At 32.8% G+C, this 24,948-nt stretch overlaps 1 protein-coding gene across 1 annotated transcript in view; it reads left to right on the top strand.

The window, feature by feature from the left end:
* CSMD3 (CUB and Sushi multiple domains 3) overlaps positions 1 to 24,948 on the top strand; it is a 764,662-nt gene that overhangs the window by 335,856 nt on the left and 403,858 nt on the right. Inside the window, exon 11 of the mRNA XM_004679632.2 lies at positions 21,009 to 21,130. Coding sequence (XP_004679689.1) covers positions 21,009 to 21,130 — 122 coding nt within the window. The remainder of the gene's footprint in view (positions 1 to 21,008; positions 21,131 to 24,948) is intronic.

The raw sequence follows: 24,948 nt of genomic DNA on the forward strand, positions 1-24,948 counted from the left end.
GTTTTCAGGGCTCTTTTTGTTTAGTCCAAGCAGTCCCTCTCTGAGCAGTGTCTCCCCACTGCCTGAGGTCTTTTCACAGAGCCCAGCTGTATCTCTCTAACTCCAGCACTTTACCAAAGTTTTTGTGGGTAGATGCGGTAAGCAGGTAGACCCCTTAGCAAGTCTCCCTGTTTGAGGCACTTCCTAGGGCCTCTCTATGTTGAGTGTGCCCATGGAAGATTATTAAAATTGTTGCATTATCCTAGGGCTGGGCCTATGGTTAGGTCCTGTCTGTATTTTTTTTCCCCCTCTTTAACTGAGGGGCTTTGTGAGTCTTGTTGACTGTGCCTTAAGAATGGTGCCAAGACCTGTCCAAACCCTAATGTTCCCTAGTTTCAGATCTCTGTTGTGGGGGAAGGAGATGCAGGTTGGGCTAGAGGGGCCCCAATTGCCAGTTCCTCTTCTCAGCCTGCAGGGCTCTAAGTAGAGCAGTTTATTGTTTGTATGTTTGTCCCCCACCCCATGCTCCTCCCTGCAGCAGCTTGGGATCCACTTACCTAGCTGTGTTGTCTCTGTTTATATCCAGGGCTTTGTTGGGGCTGCTGGGGCAAAGGATGGCAACACCTCTGTGGTGTATCCTTGGGTCTATGGTTCTGAGCTGCAGCCTTTTCCCACAATTTGGTTTTCTCTCCCCAGCTAGTTGTCTCAGTTTATCTCCAGGGCTGTAGCAGGGCTGAAACCAAAAGTTGCTGTAGCTGTGCAGAGCAGCTACAGCTGCAGCCACAGCCACATTCAGTCTCCCTCAGCAGTGCTTCCTCGTGTCCAGGCGCCTAGATTTTTAAAGGAGCCTAAGTAGTAGGAAGCCGCTGGTCTTTCCAGATCAGAGTTGTAGGGTTCATCTAATCCTGCCTGTGTGGCTTCCCTTACTGGAACTCCCCAATCACTGGTTCTCCCTTGGTTATTTTCCTTCTAGTGAGTCCAGGGCGTTCTAATTTGGGTTGAAACTCATAGGGTAAGTCTATAGTCCGTTTTTATATAATCCCATGCGAGTTTGAAAGTAGTTATCTCAGAGTCTTTATTCTCCTGCCATCTTGCCGGTTCCGGAGCTGGTCGAGCTGATCAGTGGCTTTGCGCAGCGCCCAGGTACTCGATGGGGTCTGCAGTTTCAGTGGTTTTTTCCTGTATCCGGGTGTTGAGGATCAGATTTGCAGTCTTTTCGCAGCCTGGGCGCCACTTACTGAGCTGAGTAGTCCCCCTTCACCTCCAGGGCTTTTGTGTGGGGTAAAGCGGCTCCTGCAGCCAGCCAAACTTCCAGGCTCCTGGGTTTTCCCCTCAGTTATTTACCTTCTAGTGAGTCCAGGGTGTTTTCATTTGGGTTGAAATTAGTATTAGTAAGTCTATAGTCTGTTTTCAGTCCTCAATTCCTACGCAAGCCTGGATGCAGTGATCTCGGCGTCTTTACTCTGCCGCCATCTTCCAGAACTGGCAAACAACTTTTAAGAATAGTTTATAAATATGATGATGGTCATATTTATTTAGATATGATTTAAATATGACAACTTTCAAGCAACCAGGGAAGACCTAACAGTATATATGAAAGCCATTGTTTATTAACTACAAATGTTTCAATGACATAGCAAAAATAAACTTTTTTCCTTGGATTTAATCTGAAATATCTTTTATTGATCTTATAAAGTGAACATTGAATATTATGTATATTAGAGGTTATTTTCATAATGGATTAAACAGTAAACTATATAAGGCTAATTCTTCTGTGATGTCTTTCTCTTAGGGTGAACTATAAGGGACAATATAGTAAAAATCATTGTTTAAAAATGGTGCTATCTTAAAGTTTCATTTTTACATTAGTTGATGTTTACAGCCTTTACTGATGACGTAGGAATATAAAAGGTAAATTCTAAAAAAGATTAAAAGTTAATATTGGAACAAAATCTCACAAAAAGAAGAAAAATTATAGGCAATGGAATTTAAGGTCTAGATAAAGTAGGACTATAAACCATCTTTGTTCAGCTAAGACATATACATATATATGCATATATATATATATAAAATTTCTGTTATAAATTGTTCAAAGGCATAAATAAGGTTCCATTATTTTATTTTTTATGAACACTAGTAACAAACATAAGCTGTGCACTGATTTAAGATCAAGAAAATTATTTGAGTATTAATATATGATTAGTTTTCCTTTATTCCAAGGTAGTTTATACATATATAAATTTATTCAACAGTCATCAGTTGTCAGGTGGGATGTATAAATTTTGCATATTCAAGTTTCATGGTTTGAGTTTAGTTCATCAAACTTTTACATCTTTTCTGAAGATATTAATCATTTATGCATAGCTTTTTTAGCATATTGCATGCAAGGCACATATGTGTATAGTTTATAAGAACATTTTGCTATCAGAAATTACTGGCTGTGGTTCTGGAAACAGTAATGGAGAGAAGGGAACATGCTGAAATAGTAATTGAAGTTTTAAAATGACTATCCACTGTGAGTCTGAACAAAGAATAGTTTTCATGTCTCATGGGTGCTTGGACAGAATAAATATGCTTTTTTCCAGACAGCAACATAAATAGCAGTATCAGTGTACTGCACCTTTGAGAGGTTATTAATATAGCTGCTGTCTGTGTATTGCATGGTTGAACAATCAAGAAATGATGATTTTTAGAGACTTAAAGTTCACAAAACAGCAAATTATGAATTAAAAGGAAAAGAGTAATTCAGAAATTAATATTAATGAATTTCATACAACTCAAACAAAAAAAAAATCCCTAAGTGGGATCTCTATGTGAAATATTAACAGTTTATAGTTATGGAAGCAATTATGATTTTACTGGAAATATAATAGGTATGCAAAATCCAGAGCTTATGAATGGTTATGCTAGATCAATAACTATAGGCAACTTTTTTATTATTTTGTATTAATTTTGATGGTATAAACAGAAAGCGAGGTAATTTTTTATTTTAAAGATGTAAAATACTTTGCATAATTCCAATGAGGAATATTATTTCCATGTGGGGTCAGATATTGAGATAGAAGTATAGTATGGTCAGTGGTTGGCAATTATTTTGGATTTCAACAGAAGATGTAGGAAGGCATTCCAAATGTAGAGAATACATCATGAGCATAAATTACACAGTGAACTGGAATATCTAGGGGCTGAATTTGGGGAGGATAGACATTATAGTTTGGTAAAGATGTAGCATAAGACAGATTACAATTATTAGGTAACATCCTTTGAAGTGTTAGTGTAAGTATGTTTAAACCTCCCTCCCCATTGTCACTTTTTTTTTTATTTATTTATTTTATGATTATAGAACTTGGGTACAGGCCAGAGGTACAGGGGCAGTAAGAGAATTCACCAGAGACAGACTGGGGAGCAGAACAGGCATACATACTGAAATATACTGCTGAGGGGAGCAACAGGCAGGCGAGGAGAGGTCTGCTGGCCTGTGGGTCACCTCCCTGGGCAGGGATCAAACTCAGGCTGCTATGGCTGCTGTAGCTTCTCAGTGCTATGCTTTAACCCATTGCATCACTGGGAAGGCCCTCTGTGATTTTGATTTCTATTTCCTTTATAATAAGTGATGTGAGTGATTTTCATATACTGACAGACTATTTGTATGTTTTCCTTGGGGAAGTTGTCTGTTTCATCTTTTCTAATTTTTGAAGCCCCCCCCCCCTTTGGGTATTATTTTGGACCTTCAGGATCTTTTGTGATTCTATGTGAATTGCATAATTATTGTGTTTCCTTGAACAGTGTTGTTGGAATTTTAATAGGTATTGCACATTGTTTTGGTAATATGGCTATTTCAATGTTATTTTTCCAAAGCATGAACACTTTATTTCTTTGTGTCCTTTTATAATGTCTTACATTTTTTAGTGTATAGATCCTTTAGTTTCTTGTTTAAGATTGTCCCCATGTACTTAATTTATTTTAGTGTGATTTTAAATGGGTTTGTTTTCTAAATTTATCTTTTATTGTTTGTCTCCGTAGAGAAGATATTTTTGTTTGTTTATTTTGTATACTGCCATTTTTAGTATATTTATTTATTGTTCTCCATCACTTTTAGGTTGTGTTTTGGATTTTCTGTGCAAATTATCAAGTAATCTGTAAAACATGAGTGTTCTACTTCTTTGCTAATTTGGATTACTTTGATGTCTCTTTCTTGCCTAAGAGTGCTTTCTAGGACTCAGATACTATGTTGCAAGGGTGGAAAGTAGACATTTTAGTCTTATTCCTGATATGCAGGATAGTGTGTTGTTTTCCATCATTAAATATGGTATTTGCTATTTTTTTTATCATATATAGCCTTTATTATGTTGAGCTGTGTCCTCTTATTTCTCTTTTATTGAGTTTTTATCATAAATGTTTGCTGAAACTTTCCAATAGCTTCTTCAGCATTGTTGAATTGATCTGATTTTATCTCTCTTTTGTTGCTGTGGTGAAGGATATTGTTCAATTTTTATATTCAAGCCACTTTATTCCCTGGAATCAATCCCACTAGTTTCTGTTGAATGATTCAGTTAATAGGTTATCTTTTACCCATACTCACTTCTTTAACATCACTTCCTATTTACTCTCTTCATCACACAGTTTAGCATTTATGTTATATTTGAAAAAGCTCCTCATCATTTTATGAGTAGTGTAGTGAAATGACTTCTTCAACCAAAAACACCTAAATTAAAAAAGTCAACATTTCTAATGTGCTTGAATTTTTATTGGATCTACTTGTTGCCAAATTCACTAATTTATTTTTCCTTTGATTAAATAGAAAGGTCATAATAAGGTCAATTTCTTTATTTACATACAAAGTAAAAATATATATAATAAAGTTTCCATGATGTATAATTTCTGGACAAAAAAAGGACTATTATCAGCTATTTGTTAAAGTCTTTAAATATCTTACCATTTTCTAAACATGTTTTAAGTTCTTATTCATATCTTAATCATATATATTAAGAATATAATTCTTATTCATATATTTTTCAAATGCTTATCCTTATAACCATTATGCTCATAATATTTTACATCATAGTTGCTAAATAAGTACTTTGAATTAATTATAATAAAAAAGTTTAAGAAAGTAATAATGTGTTGATTGTAACTAGAAAATGTTGCTCTGGTAGAAAGCTGCCTGCTTTATAAAAGCAATTAGAAAATTTTGCCCAGGAGCAAGCCATATCCTGCTGAAATTTATCAACCAAAAACACATATAGCAGGTGTTTTTCTGTGGTTGTTATTGATGCCTTCTTAGTTTCATGGAATAAAGTTACAGATGAGATGATGCATAATAAGTAGATATTAACAATTAATAAAGTGACATACGGTGAAGGAGATAGACAGATGGTCTAGACATTGACATTTTCATATATTTATGTCTCTTTATGGTCATTTTTTCCCTAAAATCTGTAGTTTGAACTGCATTGTATCATTTTATAAGCAAATAAATTTTACAGCACTCTAGCAATTAATTAATGGTAAAATGGCATTTACATGTTGTTTAATGGAGATTAACAATGGTGCATTTATAAAAATATATAAATTAAAATTACCTGAACAATTACAAAATTTGATTTTCAGTGGTAACCTTCCAACAATTGTTTAGAAATATGTTCTATAGAAATATGTTATCTTGTTTAACCTTTTCTGTGCTGCAGTACTCACATGTAAGTTGATCTGAGTGTATATACATAGATACAATGGACTTCTCCCAATTGCAAATTTTAAATACCCTTAATTACAGTTACTTTCTATGGTTTTTGTAAACTTTATAGCACATTCAGGCTACATTTAGTTAGATATCTATATTAGTACATTCCAGCAGCTGTAATAATAACATAAGCTGAGTAGCTTATGCACAATAAACATTTCTTAAATCTGGAGTATGAGAATTTTAGTATCTTTTTGGTGATGACTGGCTTCCTCATTACAACTTGAAGACTGTAGTCTTTCATGACAGAAAGAGAGAAGGATCATTCTGTAGTCTTTTTTTTTTTTTTATAATTAAGCTACTAACTTCATTCAAAAAGGTTGTTCCTGCATCACCTGATAACCACTGTAGGCATACCCCTGCAAATACCACCATGTTAGACACTATGCTTTCACATTTAAATTTGGGGGGGGGGAGTTAGTGGTGCATAGATATTTGGTCTATTGCAGTGTTGCTGTTTACTTTAGCAATTAAAGTGTTTGTCTTAGTTTCTGTCATAGAGCTGGCAATAATAATAATAAAAATGATAATGACAATATCTGATAAACTACCGCTGGCAGTATACTATAGTTCTGTAGTGCATTAGTTTTGGGAAGCAGTTTAAAAATAGACAAAATGCTGCTTATATTTAGTAGCCAACCTGTAGTGATCTCTCATCAAACTGTTCTGGTATTATTTAGAGTATGGAATTTTCAAACATCATTTACTACAAGACTGTAATTTCATAATTAAGATAAAGGATTATTTCTGTTCATGTATGTTATTATTGTGTTCCCTTAAAGTGTATTGATTTTTAATAATGGGAGTTTTGAAAATTAAATGGGTAGTAAGCATTTTAGTGTTTAAAATTAATAACAATTCTAGGATAGTTGGGATAGAAAAATAGGAATAAAATTTTAATTTTTAGCATATATAATTGGAAAACTTTGGAATTAATGGTGTGAGAATTTGAAAATTAGTGATAACAAAATGGGACTATGTCATAACCAAAACACAGACACCTGTAGAAATAAAAGCTATAATTAAATAGACAATATATTTTAACTAAGCTAAACAACCATGAAACAGTCTTAAAATAGGTTATCATTATATGGGGATGAACATATGCAAAACTAGTGAAACCAACAAAAGAACTTAAATACTGGAGGTACACTTTCTATTTAGAAGAAAATTCCAATGACTTGTTAAAATGAAAACTGGATTTTGTTTATAGTAAATCTGTGAATCCCTAAAAATCCTTGAATGCAGAAAACCGTATTTCTGTGTTTGGTGCTACTATTATAAGGCATCTAAGAGCTATGAAAAATTAGTAGCCTTTCCAGTAATTCCATCTTAATGAAATATGGGTGATGTAAAGATACTATGATGATTTGACTTCTTCAAAGTGCAAATTCACTTTTATTTTAAAAATATAAACAAATAATAAAAATAATATAAAACACAATAAAAACCAAACAACAATAAAAAAAACAACTACAAATCAGAGACATTCTTCAGGGAAAGGGGAGGAAAAGACATCACTGAAGACAGCGTGTCTATTACAGTAAATCATATAAAGACAATATAACTTTTTTTATTAAAAGGAGATGAGAAATGCACAGTAAAAGAGGAAGCAACTTATGTAGATAACAGTATATAAGTGACTTGAGGAGGAAGTTGTGGCTGTGAAGAAGATTAAACTAGAACTACTAGCTCCAGAAATGGGTAACCAAAGAAAATGACATTATGAAGCCACAGGGTGGAAAGATTTGTAAATGAGAAGTCAAAAATGCAAAGTGGTCAAGAAAATCAGAATTCACTGAATTCAACATGCAAGATGTCACTAATGACTCTGGTAAAATAATTTTCATTAGAATTGCTGATGTCGAACACACATATGGCTATAAGTGAAAAGTAATAAATTGAGAAAATTAAGGTTTAAAATGGAAAACAAAACATGACTATGAAGCAAAGGCAGGAACTAGTTTAGTAGATGGAGTGGCTATAATTGAATAAATATTTTTTATAAAATATGAGTTGTAAGTAATGAGGACACAGATCTGGTGTTTATGGGAGGTTGAAGATACAGATGATAGTTGGGTGAATTGGAAAACTACATTTTTAGGATATTAATAATATGAAGGATATGAATTAGAGGTGATGGAATTGTAGAGGGGATGGAATTGTTCTTGGGTAGGAGCAAATACACCCTCTTTTTTTGAGGTAGAAGACTAGTAGGATGAAATAAATGAAGATGCAGATATTTTACAGGTGGGAAACCATAATCCATCATTGTTTATCCTCTGCCCACTTTTTTTTTTTTCCCTCTAAAGTAGGTTAGGTTATCTAAGGAGAGGAAGACATTCAGGAATTCTATGATGAAGTAAAATAAAACTGAAGATGAAGTGAATAGTAATAGGACTCTGGGGGAAGATACCAAGCAGTCAGCCTCTGAGAAACAAGAACATATACTGTGGTTTTTATTTTAGCAGTAGGCATCATTCTAGGGTACGTTTAAAACCCTCTGGAGAGCTTTTAAAATTAAAGTTCTATGACCAGGTCCCAACCTATACCAATTAAATCGAAGTCTCTAGAGGATAATTTAGTTAGTACACTCCTCTCTGAGATTGGGGGATTCAAAGAATAATTTGACATTTTCTTATTTTTATTAGGTAGCCTTTCCCTCATTTCCAAGGAATAATAAACTCACTGATAGGCAGGTTGGACCAACGGTTACAGTTACCATATTTCTGTTCTACAGGGTGGCAAAGTAAAGTTTAATACATTTAGATCACACAGCTGAAGCATCATCGCACCTCTTCTTCTTCCTGTACATAACCTTATACACAAAACAATATACATTTGCATGTTAAATGTAAAAGATAAGCTCATTTTCATACTTGTCATATATTACCAGCTAGAAATGGTCTAATTTACTTTTGAGATAGGTGTTTCTTGGGAAGAAATGAAATAGGGTCCCAACTGAATGAGATGCATTTCATTTTCATTCATACCATCCTTTCTGACCACCACTAGCTTATGTATTCTGAGGAAACAAGGTAAGGCAAATATAGGGTCACATGTGGAAAATGTTTTTAAGAAGGAAAATAACTAGATAAGATTTTATGAAACAGATCATTTAAAGTTTCCAACATTTCTCTCTTTTTTTTGACTTAATAGCATTTTTCCAGCATGGTATATGGTTCAGAAGTATAGGATCATACTTCTTTCTATATAGGTTACCACACTGTACCTACCGCTAAGACACCCATAGAATATGAGTTTCATTATTCCCTATTGTCTACTGATACTCCAATCTAATAGTGTTTGTTTTATAGACTTACTGTTTTTATCACTGTATTTTTTAAAATGGAAATACTTATTTCAAATTTCACATTTCTTAATGCTGAGGGGAACAGCCTGTGGGTCAGGAGAGGTCTGCCATGCCATGGGGGTCACCTCCCTGGCTGGGGATCAAATTAATGGTGAAGCTGCTGCCTCAAGCTGTACTTTAACCCAGCTGTGCCACAAAGGAGACCCCCATGGGTATTTCTGATAACAGAAAACCAACAAAAATGTTTATATAGAGAGCCATAAAGCAAAATAAATAAGGAACTTTTAAATAACTTTTCTAAATATATATTCCCAGGAATAAAATGTGGCTTTTCATTTTTCTGGTAAAGGTAATATGCATTCTTGTTTTTCTTTCTTTTAATAAAATTATCATTCATTTAATATTGTTGTATAGTACTATGTAAGAAAGGCTATAAAGAATGTCTTTTTAAAAGTTTCTATTTTACCATTGCTTACATTTATTTCCTTCTTTTTCTTATAAAGGCTTTTACAATTTATTTCAAGTATGGCATATGGTATTTTTCCTACTAGTTTTGAGTATTTTGAAAATTAAATTAGAATATCATAAAGACCATGTTTTCTGAAAATGTAAGATTTTCAGAAAAGAACTCCAGTTTTTTTTTTTTTTTAATCGTAACTGTGAATGGAGGATTAAAACTGTCAGTGCTATTCTGAACGATGACACAGTGGCATTACATACCATTGTGAATATTTCTTTTCTGAGTGAGGTAAAATTTCTGGGTAAAATTAAAATTTTAGGAGTATAGGATTGTAGTATTAGCTTATTTTATAAATTATAATAATTAATGAAGAAAATGCAGAGCATTGTCAGAGGCTATCTAGATTTTTAAAACAATTTTAAGCAAATTTAAAAGAAAGACACTGAAATACACACACCAGTTTGTTTATACAGTTAATACAGCTTAGCAGGACTTGCAGTACTAAAGACCAGGGTCAAAAAGAATTTATGCAAGTGAGGACATGTAACATGGAGACTTGATTGAAGAACTTTGATTTAAAAAAAACACATGTAATTAATAAGTGGATATACATATGACCAGTATTTGAAATAAAATATGTATAAACTGTTTTAAATTTTGTATTGGTACATATACCAAATTAAGTGAAACATATAAGAACAATGTTACAAATTTATATATAGAAGGCATACTATATAACATGATAAAATGAGCTTATAGTAGGTTATATTGTATCGATGATATATACAATCACTATAGTTTAGGCTAACATTTCCTAAAGTTATCTAAAACTATTAATGATTAATAAATATATTAATTAAATGTTGTTCAAAGAAAAACAGGATTTGTTGTTTTAACAACACAACTTTTCAGACTTTCTGATACTATCTTCTTTATTTACTGTCAAAAGTAGAAATGTAGCATATTACATAGCTACAAATATTGCTAATGTGGACCACAAATTTCAGAAAAAGCTTACTCGAGCAGTGTTATTATGATCATTTTCTAACTATTCTTGTTCTTTATTTTCATATATCTATCTTCTTCACATATCTTAGATCTCTCTTTTTCATATGTCACAACTGGAATTATTAAAAATACATTTAAAATGCCACTGCATTCTGCATATAATCTACTGGTTTATTATTCAAGTCAAAATTCCTTAACCTAGCATTTTGTTTCTGTAAAGAGAAAAGTAACCACTTGGGCACTAATATCTAACAAAATTCTTCACAAGTAACATAAAAAAATTTGTTTGAGAACCACAATGAATAATTAAAACAGTAACACATATGATGTGATAAATTTTACTAATGCAAAATGAACGAAATGTAGTTCCATAAAATAGCTTAGCATAATTATAATATTGGCTGGGAAATTTATTTCTTTAAGCATAAAAAGGATTTTTCTAAGTCATTCCAACAATATCACCATTTTCAAGCATTAAAGTATATCTGGCTAGAGAAAGTCTCCTTTTTTTTTTGTTGGTTTTTATTAGGCACTGTAAATTTATGAAGTTATTTAACATTACAATTTGGTTAAATTTTTAAAATATTTATACATACAGAACTGGGGTACAGGCAAGGTGAAGGGTGGGGGAGTAAGAGGATTCACCAGAGACAGAGTGGGGAGCAGAACAGGCAGATGTACTAAAATCCATTGCTGAGGGGAGCAGTGGGCAGGACGGGAGAGGACTGCTACGCAATGTGGGTCAGCTCCCTGGCTGAGGATTGAACTTGTGCTGCAGTGGCTATGATAGCTTCATAGTGCTGTGCTTTAACCTGTTGTCCCACCATGGAGGACCCTTAGTCACAATTTCATTGTAATGTTATTTGCACACAGTAGTAAGGGGAAGATAAATTATAACTCTATTTTTGTATAGATAATTAGTTAACACATACAGGGAAAGTTGTTGATAACTATTTGTAAAGGAAACCCCTTATTTTGTTATTTGTAATAAATCATTGAAAAGTGGACATCTCAGCATCTGTTGTTCACAATTGGGAATAGCATATGTATCCTACTCTCTTCTTTGGAATATTACGAATGTTAAAGCCTGCTGCATATATATATATACATATATATATATATATATATGTTTCACTCTTTATATGTATATGTTGCATGTGTTTATATCATATGCATATGCAGTGTGTATATATATATACATATATAGAGAGAGAGATTAATACACTATATGTGCTTTTAAACTGCAATATTTTAAATACAAATTATTTTTATATGTAATATAAGTCACATAAATATATGTAATAAGATAATATAGCATTCCTTAGCTCTTAGAAATCCGAAAGAATAATACACTGAGTGCCATTCTAATGCATAATCTTTTCCACTCCCCTCTCCCAAAGTCCTCTTCCCAAAATAAATACCTTCACTAAAGTCACAACATGTAGAAAAACTAGATGTATAACTTAGGCATTATCCTTCAGCGATTACCTATTAAGCACTTACAAAGATCATATTTTAATGTAAAATTTTATAAAGTGGAAATTGAGAAAACTTTAAAGATGACCTACATTAAAAAAATGAGTGTAGAAATTCTAGATATTTTGGAAATTTGAGTAACATTTTGTGCTTAGCAACCTTCTGAAGGACCATGGCTTTATCCTCACTATCATCTACTTATAATACATTTGTCCCATACTATGAAGTTATTTAGTGGAAGAGAATTTTTATTGAGCATGTTATTCAGCATCATGAGTAAACTCTTATAAAGCTGGAGAAACTAATTGTAAACTGGTGATTTTTATATCAAGGTTTTTTTTAAAGATTTATTTATGCAAACAGAACTGTGGTACAGGCCAGAGGTGCAGGGATGGTGAGAGGATTCACCAAAGACAATGGGGAGCAGACCAGGCCCACTGACAAAGTACACTGCTGAGGGGATTTGTGGGCAGGTCAAGAGAGGTCTGCCATGCCATATGAGTCACCTCCGAGGCGGTGATGGAACTCATGCTGAAGTGGCTTTAGCTTCTTAGCACTATGCTTTAACCCACTGCACCACCAGGGAGGGCCTTTTTTTTTTTTTTTAACTGCTCAAAGCCATTATTTTCAACCCCAAATGAAGTGCTGGCAATCACTGAATGACTTGTCATCTATCTTAAATAATGGCAACTTAACCACACAGTAAAATACTATTGTCACTTGATGCATTTTGATGGGAAAGATGTCAGTGATATTTTATTTCTCCCATGAATTTTAATGGTAAATAAACCATTAGTGACAGGAATGACTACATTATAGTTTTGTGACATTGTAAAAGTTATGCATTTAAAAATTGTCAGGTGCTTTGTGTGTGTATGTTTTAAACTATACTCATTTCACATATATTAAACATTTATAAATACTTTCTGGAAACAACTTTCTTCATCATTTCCTCAGCAGTGATGATCTGGCAGCTTGTCAGGGCTTATCAGAAGATGGGAGTCTTATAAAAGGAGCACTCCAGGCCAATTACAAGGTCATGAGCACCTATCTTTATATACATACTACTACAAGATATTCAGGAGGTGGTAAAGGAGGGTGTAGAGTTGGTAAGATCTCAGTTTACCTAGTGCATTCTAGTTTAAAATTAGATTTTAAAAAAATTGATCTACAATCTATAAATGGTACTTTAGCTATACTCTTTTTTTTGGGGGGGTATTCTATGTTTTCTGTTTCATAGGACCATATATAGTAAACACACATATTTTGTTTTCCTACTCATAAATCAGTTTGTAGAATTCTCAGGGAAGCATTGGATCACTGAATCAAGTTTTAAAGGTTCAAGTAAAATGCAGGTAGACAAAAGACAATCATTTCCATAGGTGCTGCCTGAACATGCTTGGGCAGATTGAGATCTAGAAATAGACTGACACTAGGTAGATCTGTGTGAGTCATCTTGTTTGAAAAAGCCCAAACTTCCTCTTCTCAAGTCCCTTGGTGTTTCTGAGGCATACCAGCCAGATCTCTCTGTCTTTAACAATTTGGAAGTATGCCAGCTCCTCTCTCCTCTGGACTTGGCTGCTGCAGGGAGCATAGAGGCTCAGCACCATCTGAGTCCAGAGGAAATGAATGGCACAGCTGAATATCATCAGAGTAATGATGGCATCTCATTGCTCTCTAAATCTATTATTTGCGCCATAAATAGACCAGGGGATTTTCCTGGCATTTAAATTATAAGAATTAGAAGTAAAATGTGAAAAATGTAGGGGCAGTGAGGGGAAGTTTTAGAGAGAAACCCAGAGTGCATTTAACTTTCCCGTTTCCCCTTACAGAATGCAATATTACAAGCTAGAAATGTGCCTTCAGTTTTAAAACAACCTGTTTTCTAAATGTTTAAACTTTCTAAAAATATTCAGTGGCATTGATATTTGTTAATTGATTATTCTGATATATGGATTTTAGGAGGAAGACAGTGTACCCAAAAACTTGTTTGTAGACTTTATAAATTCTCTTTAGTTCATATTGGTCACTTCTTGATGACCAGTTAAAGTTTTGTTCAGCTGTACATGATTGGGTTATCTCCTGCATTTTACTGTTTAATATCTGGGCATTTTGATGCTTGGGAACAAAGTCTGTGTGTCAAGTTAACTTTTACACAGATGCTCCTCGAAATTGTAGAGGAGCTAATGTTCAGTGAGTCAACTGCTGACCTAAAAGGAAATCAGACAAGAGTGTCCTGCTTGTTTTTCTGCTGTTTTCTCTGCTGCTCTGATATACCTTAAAAAGTTTTCATAAGAGGAATCTATAGTGGTATCCAATTAGATAACATCCTTGTATTGACTTTGTTGAGTTCAGGTTTATTTTACTCCCACCTTTCCTTCATTTCTGCTCCCTGAGACTTTATTACCAATAAACCCCCTATACATAAACTCCTATTTCAGGTATAATTTATAATTTCTGGGAACATAGTCTGTGACTTAAGTCATGAAAGTCACTCCCTTTAAGTTACCTTGCTTTCTGTTTACATCAGATAATTCCAGCTAATCCCTACTTGATCTTTGGCATTGGCTCATATGATTAATTACCTTTGCTTGCCAAGTATTCAGAAACTTGCGTCCTCCATAGGAATCACAAAGATAGCTCACCTCTCTCTAATTTCTGACTCTGCAATGATCACAATCTCAAAGGGAATTCGGATTAATTCCCTAACCCACATGGGTTTTGTTCCTGCTAATATTCAGGGAATGGTGAAATTATATGTTTCTAGAGAATAGACATTGGGATCAATTTCTGCACTAGATCTATAGATTTTTGTTTTAGTTTGATTTTTGTTTTGTTTCTAGTGTGGATTTTTTCTTACTCCATGGTTAAATATACATATAAAATAAATAACAATTACTGAAATAATTTACTGTGGCTTCCTACAGAGCTGAAAATGTTGCACACCTTCCTAACCAGGACAATTTTAAGAACACATTTTTCAGTCACAAACAGAATGCTTCATGTTTGAATTGATTTATGGACAGTAATCAAATAAATTTTATTTGATTTGGTGATGGTGATATGCTATGAGAAATTGATGACAATCCTGCATACTTGATTGTGTAGACTGTTTTTGGACATAAAGGCCTATCAGATGATCTCTAAAATGTTATTAGCATAAATGATATGCAGAAAATGTGGAAAAATTATGTATTACATAGTTATAAGATTTTAGCCTTCAAGGGTCAGGGGATTGAAAGTGTTTTAGTAATCATTGATATGAGCTGTATGTAGATTAAAGTGAATTATTTTCACGTAATCAAACAGGAAAAAAATCTGACATACTATAACTGTACCTGAGTAATGTTATAATAGTATTTACATTAAAATATATTCATGTGTGTAAGTAAACATGACAGTGGCTGATTAGAATATTTCTTTTGTAATATTTAAGTTTACATCAAAAATTAGCCAAAATAATTAAAATATAAGATGCTTACAGAATAATAGGTGAGAACTTAGACTTTGCCATTTAGCTGCTGTGAATTCAATTAAACTATGTGAGTAATTTAAATTCTTTAAACTGAGTTAAATTCTTGTAAAATTCAAACACTAGTAGAAAGTGTTAACAGCTAACATACAGAGCTTATATACCTTTTCAACAGTTTCAGGTATATCAATTCATTTGGTGGCCTCAACAGACCTACGAGATACTGCATCATCATTTGTCCCTTACAAATGAGGAAACCAAAGCACAGAGGGATCCAGTGATTGAGTGTAGACATACTGATAGTAGACTATGCTATCCCATGTCAACAGACTTCTCTAAGTCAGAGTTCTCAAAAGGAGCATATAATACTCCTGTATTGTTTTGTTTTGTTTCAGTTGATTAAATGCTAGAAAGAGGTAATGGTCCAGACACAAGGTGTGGTGTATGGTAAACTATCACGACAGAGTCATTTTTACTGATGATTACTATCGTCACCACAGATCTACACTATGACATTGAACAGTCCAGTATATCTTCTAACAGATATTGTTTAAAAGTCAAAGACTACAGCTTAAGGTAAAGGAACATTTATAAGCTAGCAATTGAATTGATATTGAATCCTTCTACATTGGGAGGGAAATAGATAGGAAAATAATCCTGATGTGTTTACATCCGAGTTGAAACCAATGTAGATGGAAGCTCTGTACTAACTAATCATTGATAATTATGTAAAAGACAAAACAGATTTAATAGTTGGCATTTTTACCTTTCTCAAAGACAAAGAAGAAGCCAAATCAGGAAGCTGGGTGGATCTGCTGACCAACTGTGGTTGCAGGTATATGGCTGATTGGATACAGTGGTTACCAATCATTTGTGGGTACTGGGCAGTTTCATAGGCACTTCCTGTGCTGGATACTCTGGCAGTAGTGGAAAAGCATGACCCTTCAACAGTCTTTACTTGTCTGATTAGAGAATTTTAAGACTTAGCAAGTTTGTATGAAATTGCCAAGACAGTGCCTTCCAGTGTTCTGGCATGGGAGATGTTCCCAGAGCATCCTATTGCTCAGGCCAATGCTTTAGAATTCCCTGACTACAAATCTTCACATCGGTGGTATGGTATCTTCCTCAGTGAGAACTTAGCTTTGTTTTTCTCAGTGCTTTTCTTTTATCCTTTGTTGTAGGAGCTCTTTGTCCAGTTTTTACGTCACCTTCCCCATAAATTAGTCTGTACATAATTGTGTATTTATTGTGTCCATGGAAGGCTGTGAATTGAGGCTCCTCATACAACACAATCTACAACACATCTCTCACATAGTGTAAATTACTTAAATAGAAAAAAAAAACAGCTCTTTCCTCTTTATTCATTTTATTCTCTACATTTTTTTTCAGAAATAAAATTTTTGTCTTGGAATAATTTTAGATTCATAAAAAAGATGTAAAGATAATATTTTTTTATATATATTATGTTTATTGCTTCCTTACTTACTGAAGCTCATCGTGAATGCATACTCTTAAGTTCATGTACTTTAATGTCATGTGATGTCATCATCTCAAGAATGACTTTTCTTAACTTACAAGTTGCAAAATTGTTCTCTTTTTATGTTACCATAATATCACCTTTCATTTATCTTAGCATTTGTAACTCACTATAAAGATGTCTAACCCTTCTCTAAGACTTCAAGTCTTTTTAAAAAAGGTTCCTATTTTATTCATTTTTTGCATTGAAGCATGTAAAGTTCATTTGTTGTGAATACATACCTCCATAAAAGAATAATAACTATGATCATGAAATAATAATTTAACATTTTCATAGAAAGATTTCTTGAATTATATATAACCAAGTTGCCCTTAGATTTGTTTTTATGAAGTGCTTTTTGTTTCTTGACTTGTAATTGAAACATTTATTGAAAAGTTTTACATTTTTTGTATTTAGTTATGTTTCACTTCATTAATTTTCATATATATATTGTTAATAAGTGCTATAACACTAAGTCAACTTATTGTTACTGGGATATGAACAACATAAAAGATGTAGTTGCTGACATAAAGAAGTTCCAAGGATAAATAAGTGCATTAGTGATGTAATGTAAGTAGTGGTTTGAAAGAATGAATTTTAGCTAGCAGATAAAGAATTTAAAAAAATATTCTGGTTGAAGGAAACACCATTTCAATGTTATGGAGTTAAATTAGAGTATGGTATATTTTGAAATTAAAAGCTGGAAACTGAAGCTTCCTGCCTTCTTAAATGTAGATCAGATAGTCTACAACATCTTCCCCACTTATGCTATGTTTTATTTCTTCTTCTGCTTCCATTCTGCTATTCTCCTCGGATAGCTTTAAGAACACTATTGTTAGTATTATGCATATTAATCTCATTCTGTCCTACCACCTAATTTGTGTCTCTTGCTGGCAAATTAACTTTTACTTTGTTTTATCAAAAAGCACAGTGAATCATTAATTCATATAAATCATTTTTATTGTTTATTAATGTCATATTTTCTCATCCCAATATCAGCAGAGGATGATTTGGTGAAACAATGAGTAAGGAGAGGCATATTTATGGTGAGGATGGATACTAACAACAGAGCAAAAATGGGAAATTTGGATATATTAAAAATGTTATAAACAGATTTCAAGGCTTTGCTTAAATCTACCTTTTGGTTGTAATTGTTGAAATGTGTTATTTTACAGTTTACTTTTTCATATTTTACTAAGAATTACCACTTTTTAGTAAAAATAACCTAGTGTGTATCTTTTCAACTATTAAGAGTTTCCTTCCTTCAAAGGAAGTTGGAGAGAAAAAATCTGATTGATCATAGTTCTTCAAACATTCCAACTTTCTTGCAGAAACACTAAAATTCTGATGCAAAACACAGAAATCTGTATCTAACTTAATAGAATTCTATTTCCTGCCAGGAAACACCGCAAATTCCTATTTATGTCCATTAAGAGAACAGATGCTCTACTGGTGGTGTTCTCACTTGTCATCTTTCCTTTGTCTAATTTAATAATAGATTTCTACCAACTTTTACACATTTTTCTCATCCGATCTTTTACATTCTCAGTTTAAAAATAATTACCAAGCCTTTCACATTTGCCAAGCTTTTTCCTTCCTTGGGTATTAATTTCTTAATGAAACAATACTTTAATCTAAATTATAAAACATTCTCATAACTTTGGATATTTCTTTTTTTCTGTTTAAGATAGTGTGTAACTCTTGTAACTCCTATCTTAGTAATTATTTCATTTATCAAGTGATTTTATTTTCTTGAAATCAATTTTTTATCTGGCCACTCTTTTATATTCAAAGTATATATATATATCTGCCAGCATAGAAGGAATTGTCTTCTCAGAATGTACCTGGAATATTTCAATTCAGTACAATCTAGTAATAATGATCAGTAAATAATTTAAAACTACTGTCTTAAAAAGTGTTTTAATGGAAATAAATACCTTTTTTGTTGTTGCATACAAGTCCACATCTACTTGTTTAAAATTAGTTGTTTTTTTTTTTTTTACAGTGTTTTTACTAAATATCTGAAAGGCTCCCAGATTACTAGAAAAAGATAAATTAAAAATAAAACAACTATTTTTGTATGTCATTTCTTACAATAACCTTGCTTGATTGTTGTTTACTTCCATTAGCCTTGTGTTTTACTTTTATTATGTGTTGTAAATTCAGTTTGTTTAGTCTTTCTGTTAAAGTACTAAATTTCATGATTATGGGCCTTGACTGTCTCCCAATGACCAGCGTTTTTTTTTTTTTTACTAAAATATGCACTCGTATGTTTGTTAAATACATAAATTTGAAAAGTAAAACTATTCCACATATGGGCCCTCCCTGGTGGCGCAGCGGGTTAAAGCACAGCACAAAGAAGCTTAAGCCACTTCCGCATGAGTTCGATCCCTGCCTGCCCCGGAGGTGACCACATGGCGTGGCAGACCTCTCCTGACCCGCCCGCTGCTCCTCTCAGCAGTGTGCTTCGTACACCTGCCTGTTCTGCTCCCCACTCTGTCTCTGGTGAATCCTCTCACCCTCCGCATCTCTGGCCTGTACCCCAGTTCTGTATGAATAAATAAATCTTTAAAAAAAAAAAAAAGAAAACTATTCCACATATGAATGAAACATATGTTTGTCTTAACCCTTCCTATATATCTCAATATTGTTTCCCCCATTTCTGTCCTTGTTGTTGAAAATGTCAGGGGTTAGTATATTTTATAACTTATATTTTAATATATAGCATTTAAAAAATTAATTCCTCTATATTTGTACACTGAATTTTTTTCTATGACTTGGCTATTAAATATAATGTGGCAATAAAAATAGATGATAATATGTAGCTTCAAGTTAGTGACTGATTTTTTGGCTAGATACCTAAGGGTTGAATTGCAAAATCACATGGTGTATCTACTTTTTAATATTACAAAAATTGTATTTCTATGGAAACGCTGTTAATTTCTTTTTTGAATACCTCTCAAATCTACAAAAAAAATATTGCTGTCTCTATCTGTAGTTGAATTTTTCTCTGTCTGCTGGACACTCAACTATTTTTAGGAGAACTTTTAATTAAAACTTTTTTTAACTAGTCATTTCACTCTTTACTGTACATATGTCTATTATTTCCTTAACTTGGCTATTATAACTAGTGCTGCAATGAACAATATTTGTTCTAGATGCATTATTAAATCTCTTGGACTTAAGTAGACATTTATAAGTACAGAAACTTTTTTTCTTCTTAAATTTTGTAATCTTGACTAAAGTTTTCTTAGTTTACTGCATTATCTAGAACTTCTAAGAAAATATTGAAAGTTTTCACAGATTTGGGGCATCAATATTTTGCTTTAACACTTATTAGTATAACATTTGTTTTTATTTCATATATTCATTGTTCTACTTGGTAGAATTTCTCCTTTATTCTTACTAGTTCTATTTTTCAGCATTTTAAAAAAGGAAGAGTAAAAATCAGAAGATATTACATTTCACTTTGTGACAATTTATTAATATTATTTCAGTGTAGCTTTTTTTGTGGTCTGATCTATCTAATTCACAGTTCTAAGCAGAAAAAGTATATTTTTCATGCAGATGCCTCAACTATTCCACTTAGTAATGTGGCATTTAATAAAGAGGAATGGAAACTATTTAATGGCTGTTTAACCAACATTGGTTCTCTTTGAAGATTTTTGTTAAAACTGTACTCTCGCTCTCTTTCTATATGTGTGTGTGTGTGTATATATATATATATATATATATATATATATATATATAATTTTTAGCTTACCTATGCACAGAGAGCAGTTTGTGATACCTTATGCTCTATTCATAACAAATTCGGATTAATGTTGAAAATATTGACTTATTAAACGTCAGGATGTTGAGGACTATTTTGATAAGTCAGAATACCATTTTATACATACACACACACACACACACACACATATATATATAAATGTGATTGTAATTGTGCACTTTGATCTAAAGCCTATTTGAAAAAAAAAATTTTGCTACTAGAATTTTGAATGTAGCATGTGTTCATCTTATAAAATGCAATTTCTCTTTTAGTGAAGACATGTGGCTCTAATCTTCAAGGACCAAGTGGAACTTTTACGTCTCCCAACTTTCCATTCCAGTATGACAGCAATGCACAATGTGTCTGGGTCATCACAGCAGTGAATACAAATAAGGTAAGGGAAGCCCATTGGTAGTTAAAAAAAAATCATAAAGACAAAGGCAGAGATTGAGAAAAATGTAGTAAAGAAAATTCATAAGTAAAATACAATTTCTTATTTTCTATTTATCCATTATATAAAACTTTGAGAAAAAGATTGAATTAAAACAATACCAGTTTTCTCCTAATTATTAACACATAAAATACATTAAAATTATAAATTATTTTTCTAAATGCTTTTGAAAGTGAGCACATATTTTATTTCATATTAAATAAGCAATAATGTCTTTTCACTTCATGTCTTTTCTGCTTGACATATCTTTCATATGTAACATGTTTTTATGCAGTTAGCTTTCCTTTCAATGTTTCTCGGTTGTGTTCTTTAGTAATAGAGAACTCATAGTGTAGATATTTGAGAAGGTTGGATTGCCTTTTTGTTTAACTCTGTGATGATTTATATAAATGTATATGTGCTGCAATTCTTCAAAACAGAATTATAATGCTGAGTAAATGTAAGAGCATTGGAAAAATTAGCTAGTTCCTTTCCTCCTCTATCTTGCTTCTTTGGAAGTCATAGAATCCAAATTTCTCTCAGGTCATGATACTTTTTTGTATTAGTTTAAGAAATGCTTGGTTTTAGAGTCCATAAAACTTGATAAGATTGTAATTTAAACCTGATTTAAAAATATATAAACTGATAGTCATTTAACTTCTCTGAAATTAATTTTATCTATAAAGTATACATTAAAAAGGTTAACAGTATTGTGAGAAATAAAGTAATGCATGCAGGTTATCTAATAATTTACTAACTGCATAAAATATATTATTACTGGTATACATTCCCAGAATCTTCATAATAATTGACCTAAGAACAGGAGGGTTCTTTGAAAAATCAATTCAGTGCTTAGTTACATTTGCCTCATTGGAAAGGCCTAATTCATAAGTCAAAGGAACTATGTCAGCCTTATCTTTCAAATCTATCTGTATAAAATCAAGAAAATTACTAAATCATGCCCTTTAGAACTTTTTTTTCTAAACCTTGGAACCATTTCAGTAAATTTCAACACATATTTGTTTATTAAATGCATGTCTGTGTAAATTACGAGTTGTAAGAAAATTTAAAAAAATAATAAAGTACTTCTATAATACTTTAAAAAGACTCTGAATACTTTAAAATCAAGTTCGCTGAATATTTAAAACCATGTTAGGTACTATTTGCAAGACATTTTATGAATTATTTAATCCTCATAAGATTCCATGAAAAAGATGCTTGCATTGTCTACATTTTAACATGGAGGACAAATAAGAACTTGTCTAAAATCAGATACTTAGTTTGCACAGGCTTGGTATGTAACCTTTACATGGGTGAGTTACAAGAATGTTTCTAACATTAAGATATGTCCTACACTAAGATAAGCATGAATTAAATTAATTTAAAAAGTATAGAATGAACACATTGTATTAAATTTGCATTAAGATAGAAAACCTTTGTGTCATTGCAATCGCCTATAATTGTCATCAAAATGTGCTAATTATCTCTATAAGCTACGTGCCTTGTTAAATTCAATTCACTCATATTACTGAACTACCAGAAGTTTTAGAGGATATCATGTTTGTCCTTGTTTATCATATCTAATCTGCCAAACTTTTATGTCTTCTTTTTTTGGTCTGAAAAATCCAATTTTCCAAGGAAGATAAAATAACTTTTACTTCCTTGTTATGTTTATCAAAATCTGGCTATAGACATGATCCTTTGGTTAACCACTCTCATAAGATAGCTTATAGAATTGGTTTGCAAGCATTTTAGCATGACCCACAGTTAGAATTGTATTTTACACTACTAGCTCTCCACACCCCATCTCCCTCCTTTCCTCTTCTCCTTTCTTATAAGGTTAATGCTTATATCTCAATGATGTCACTGAATCTCACAATTGAGAAACAAAACCCACTGGAATTTTAGTAATGGAAAATTTAAATTAACTAAACCTAGATGAAAATAGATTAAAGACAGCACATGAGGTCAACTTCAGCTTAGATAGTATCTTTCAATAGTTTAGTAAAAATCAAAAGAAGAATTAACTATGTTAAAAATATGAGGCAACACTAAACAAAAGCATGATTATTATTTTTAAGACAATAAATAACTAATTTGTTTTAACATAATACAGAAGATGTTTTTTTACTTCCTAGTGAATCTGTGAAGGTCAAAGATTGACATAATATTGAGTGGCCTCTCTCTGAACATGGTGTAAAATGAGATCACAACAGATAGCAAATTCTTTGTTGCCATAAAGCATAGATTTTGGGGATATTCATTTAGTCCTGATGAAAATTCTCTAAAATTTCATATCATCCTAACATACATATATATTTGTCTTTTCCTGAGGTAAGATACTGTCAATTCTCCCTTCCCTTTATGGAAACATACCCCAGCTTAAACAAACCTAAAGAAAAGCAATAAAGCAATGTTTTTTTGTTTTTGTTTTTGTTTTTTTGTTTTTAGTTTGTTTGTTTTAAGTAGGACATGGTATCCCTTTCCAGGAAGGTCATTCTTTTTGTTGTTTTTGTTTTTGGAACATGTAGCGAAAATATGTTTTAATGGTGTAACAAAATGATAACATGTAAAGTGTTTCATTAATATATTTACCACATTTAAGCCCATGGATTGTGTTTATACCCCTGAAATACATATTTAGTTATCTTCTCAGAAACTCTTGAGTCATCAGTGTACACCCTTGAATTTTCCCAGGACACTATCACAAAAGGCTTCCTGTCTTGTTGCTGTTCCATCACTGTAACTAGCCTTTTGCCACTTCATTTAGCCTGCCCACTTACAAGCACTGATTTTTGTGCCAAATAATTGCAGTTTTTGGACCTGAGCTGATTTTCATTACCAGACCTTAATCTTCATCCAGGAATGGAGAGTGATAACTTTTATGCAGACTGCAGCTGTCATTTTTGTAAAAGGTGGACCCAAGACAAGGGCTGTTTTGCAAGTGACTTATTAAGAATTTACTTCTAGAAAACTATTAAGGAAGTGGGGAAAGCAGTACATGGAAATGATATATAGGGTATTATTTCAGGAAAAATCCAAGCTTCATCCTAAATCTATGTAATGCAAATTCCACCTGAGAATTTGTCTCAACAAATGCATGGAAGGTAGGCTCTCTTATCTCTACACCTGATAGTCCTACACAGGTTACCTAGGTCCTTTGGGGCTCCTGTGTTGACTGTAAGAAGGCAGTCCCTAGAACACTTTGAGCTATAGACATCTAGAGACAAATGAATATAGAAGATAGCATAATGTTTTCTATAGGGGCTAGAACAGTCTACATTCCAACCAGAAACAAATGAGGGGTCATTTTTCTCTACAGACTCATCAACACTTGTTTCTGGACTTCTTGATATGGGCCAGTCTCATAGGTGTGATATGGTGCCTCACTTTGCATTTGATTAATTTTCTGTGATTATAAATGATGGTGAGCATTTTTTCTTATGCCTGTTGGCCATCTGTATGTCTCTTTTAATGCTTTATTTTAGCTCTTATATTATCTTTTAAAAATACTTAGATTATTTTACTTATACATACAAGAACTGGATTATATGCTAGTGACTTGGGGTGGGGAGAGGATTCACTAGAGACAGAGTGGGGAGCAGAACAGGCAGATATACTGAGGTATACTGCTGAAGGGAGCAGTGGGGAGACAGGAGAGGTCTTTTGCACCATGTGGTTCATCTCTCTAGCCAGGAATCAAACTGATGCTATAGTGGTTGGTGACAGTTTGATAGCCCTGAGTTTCACCCCTACACCACCAGGAAGTCCTTCTTCTGTTA

The sequence above is a fragment of the Condylura cristata genome, unplaced genomic scaffold (genome assembly GCF_000260355.1).
Source record: "Condylura cristata isolate star-nosed mole 26May11 unplaced genomic scaffold, ConCri1.0 scaffold00009, whole genome shotgun sequence".
In the NCBI taxonomy this organism is placed as follows: Eukaryota; Metazoa; Chordata; class Mammalia; order Eulipotyphla; family Talpidae; genus Condylura; species Condylura cristata.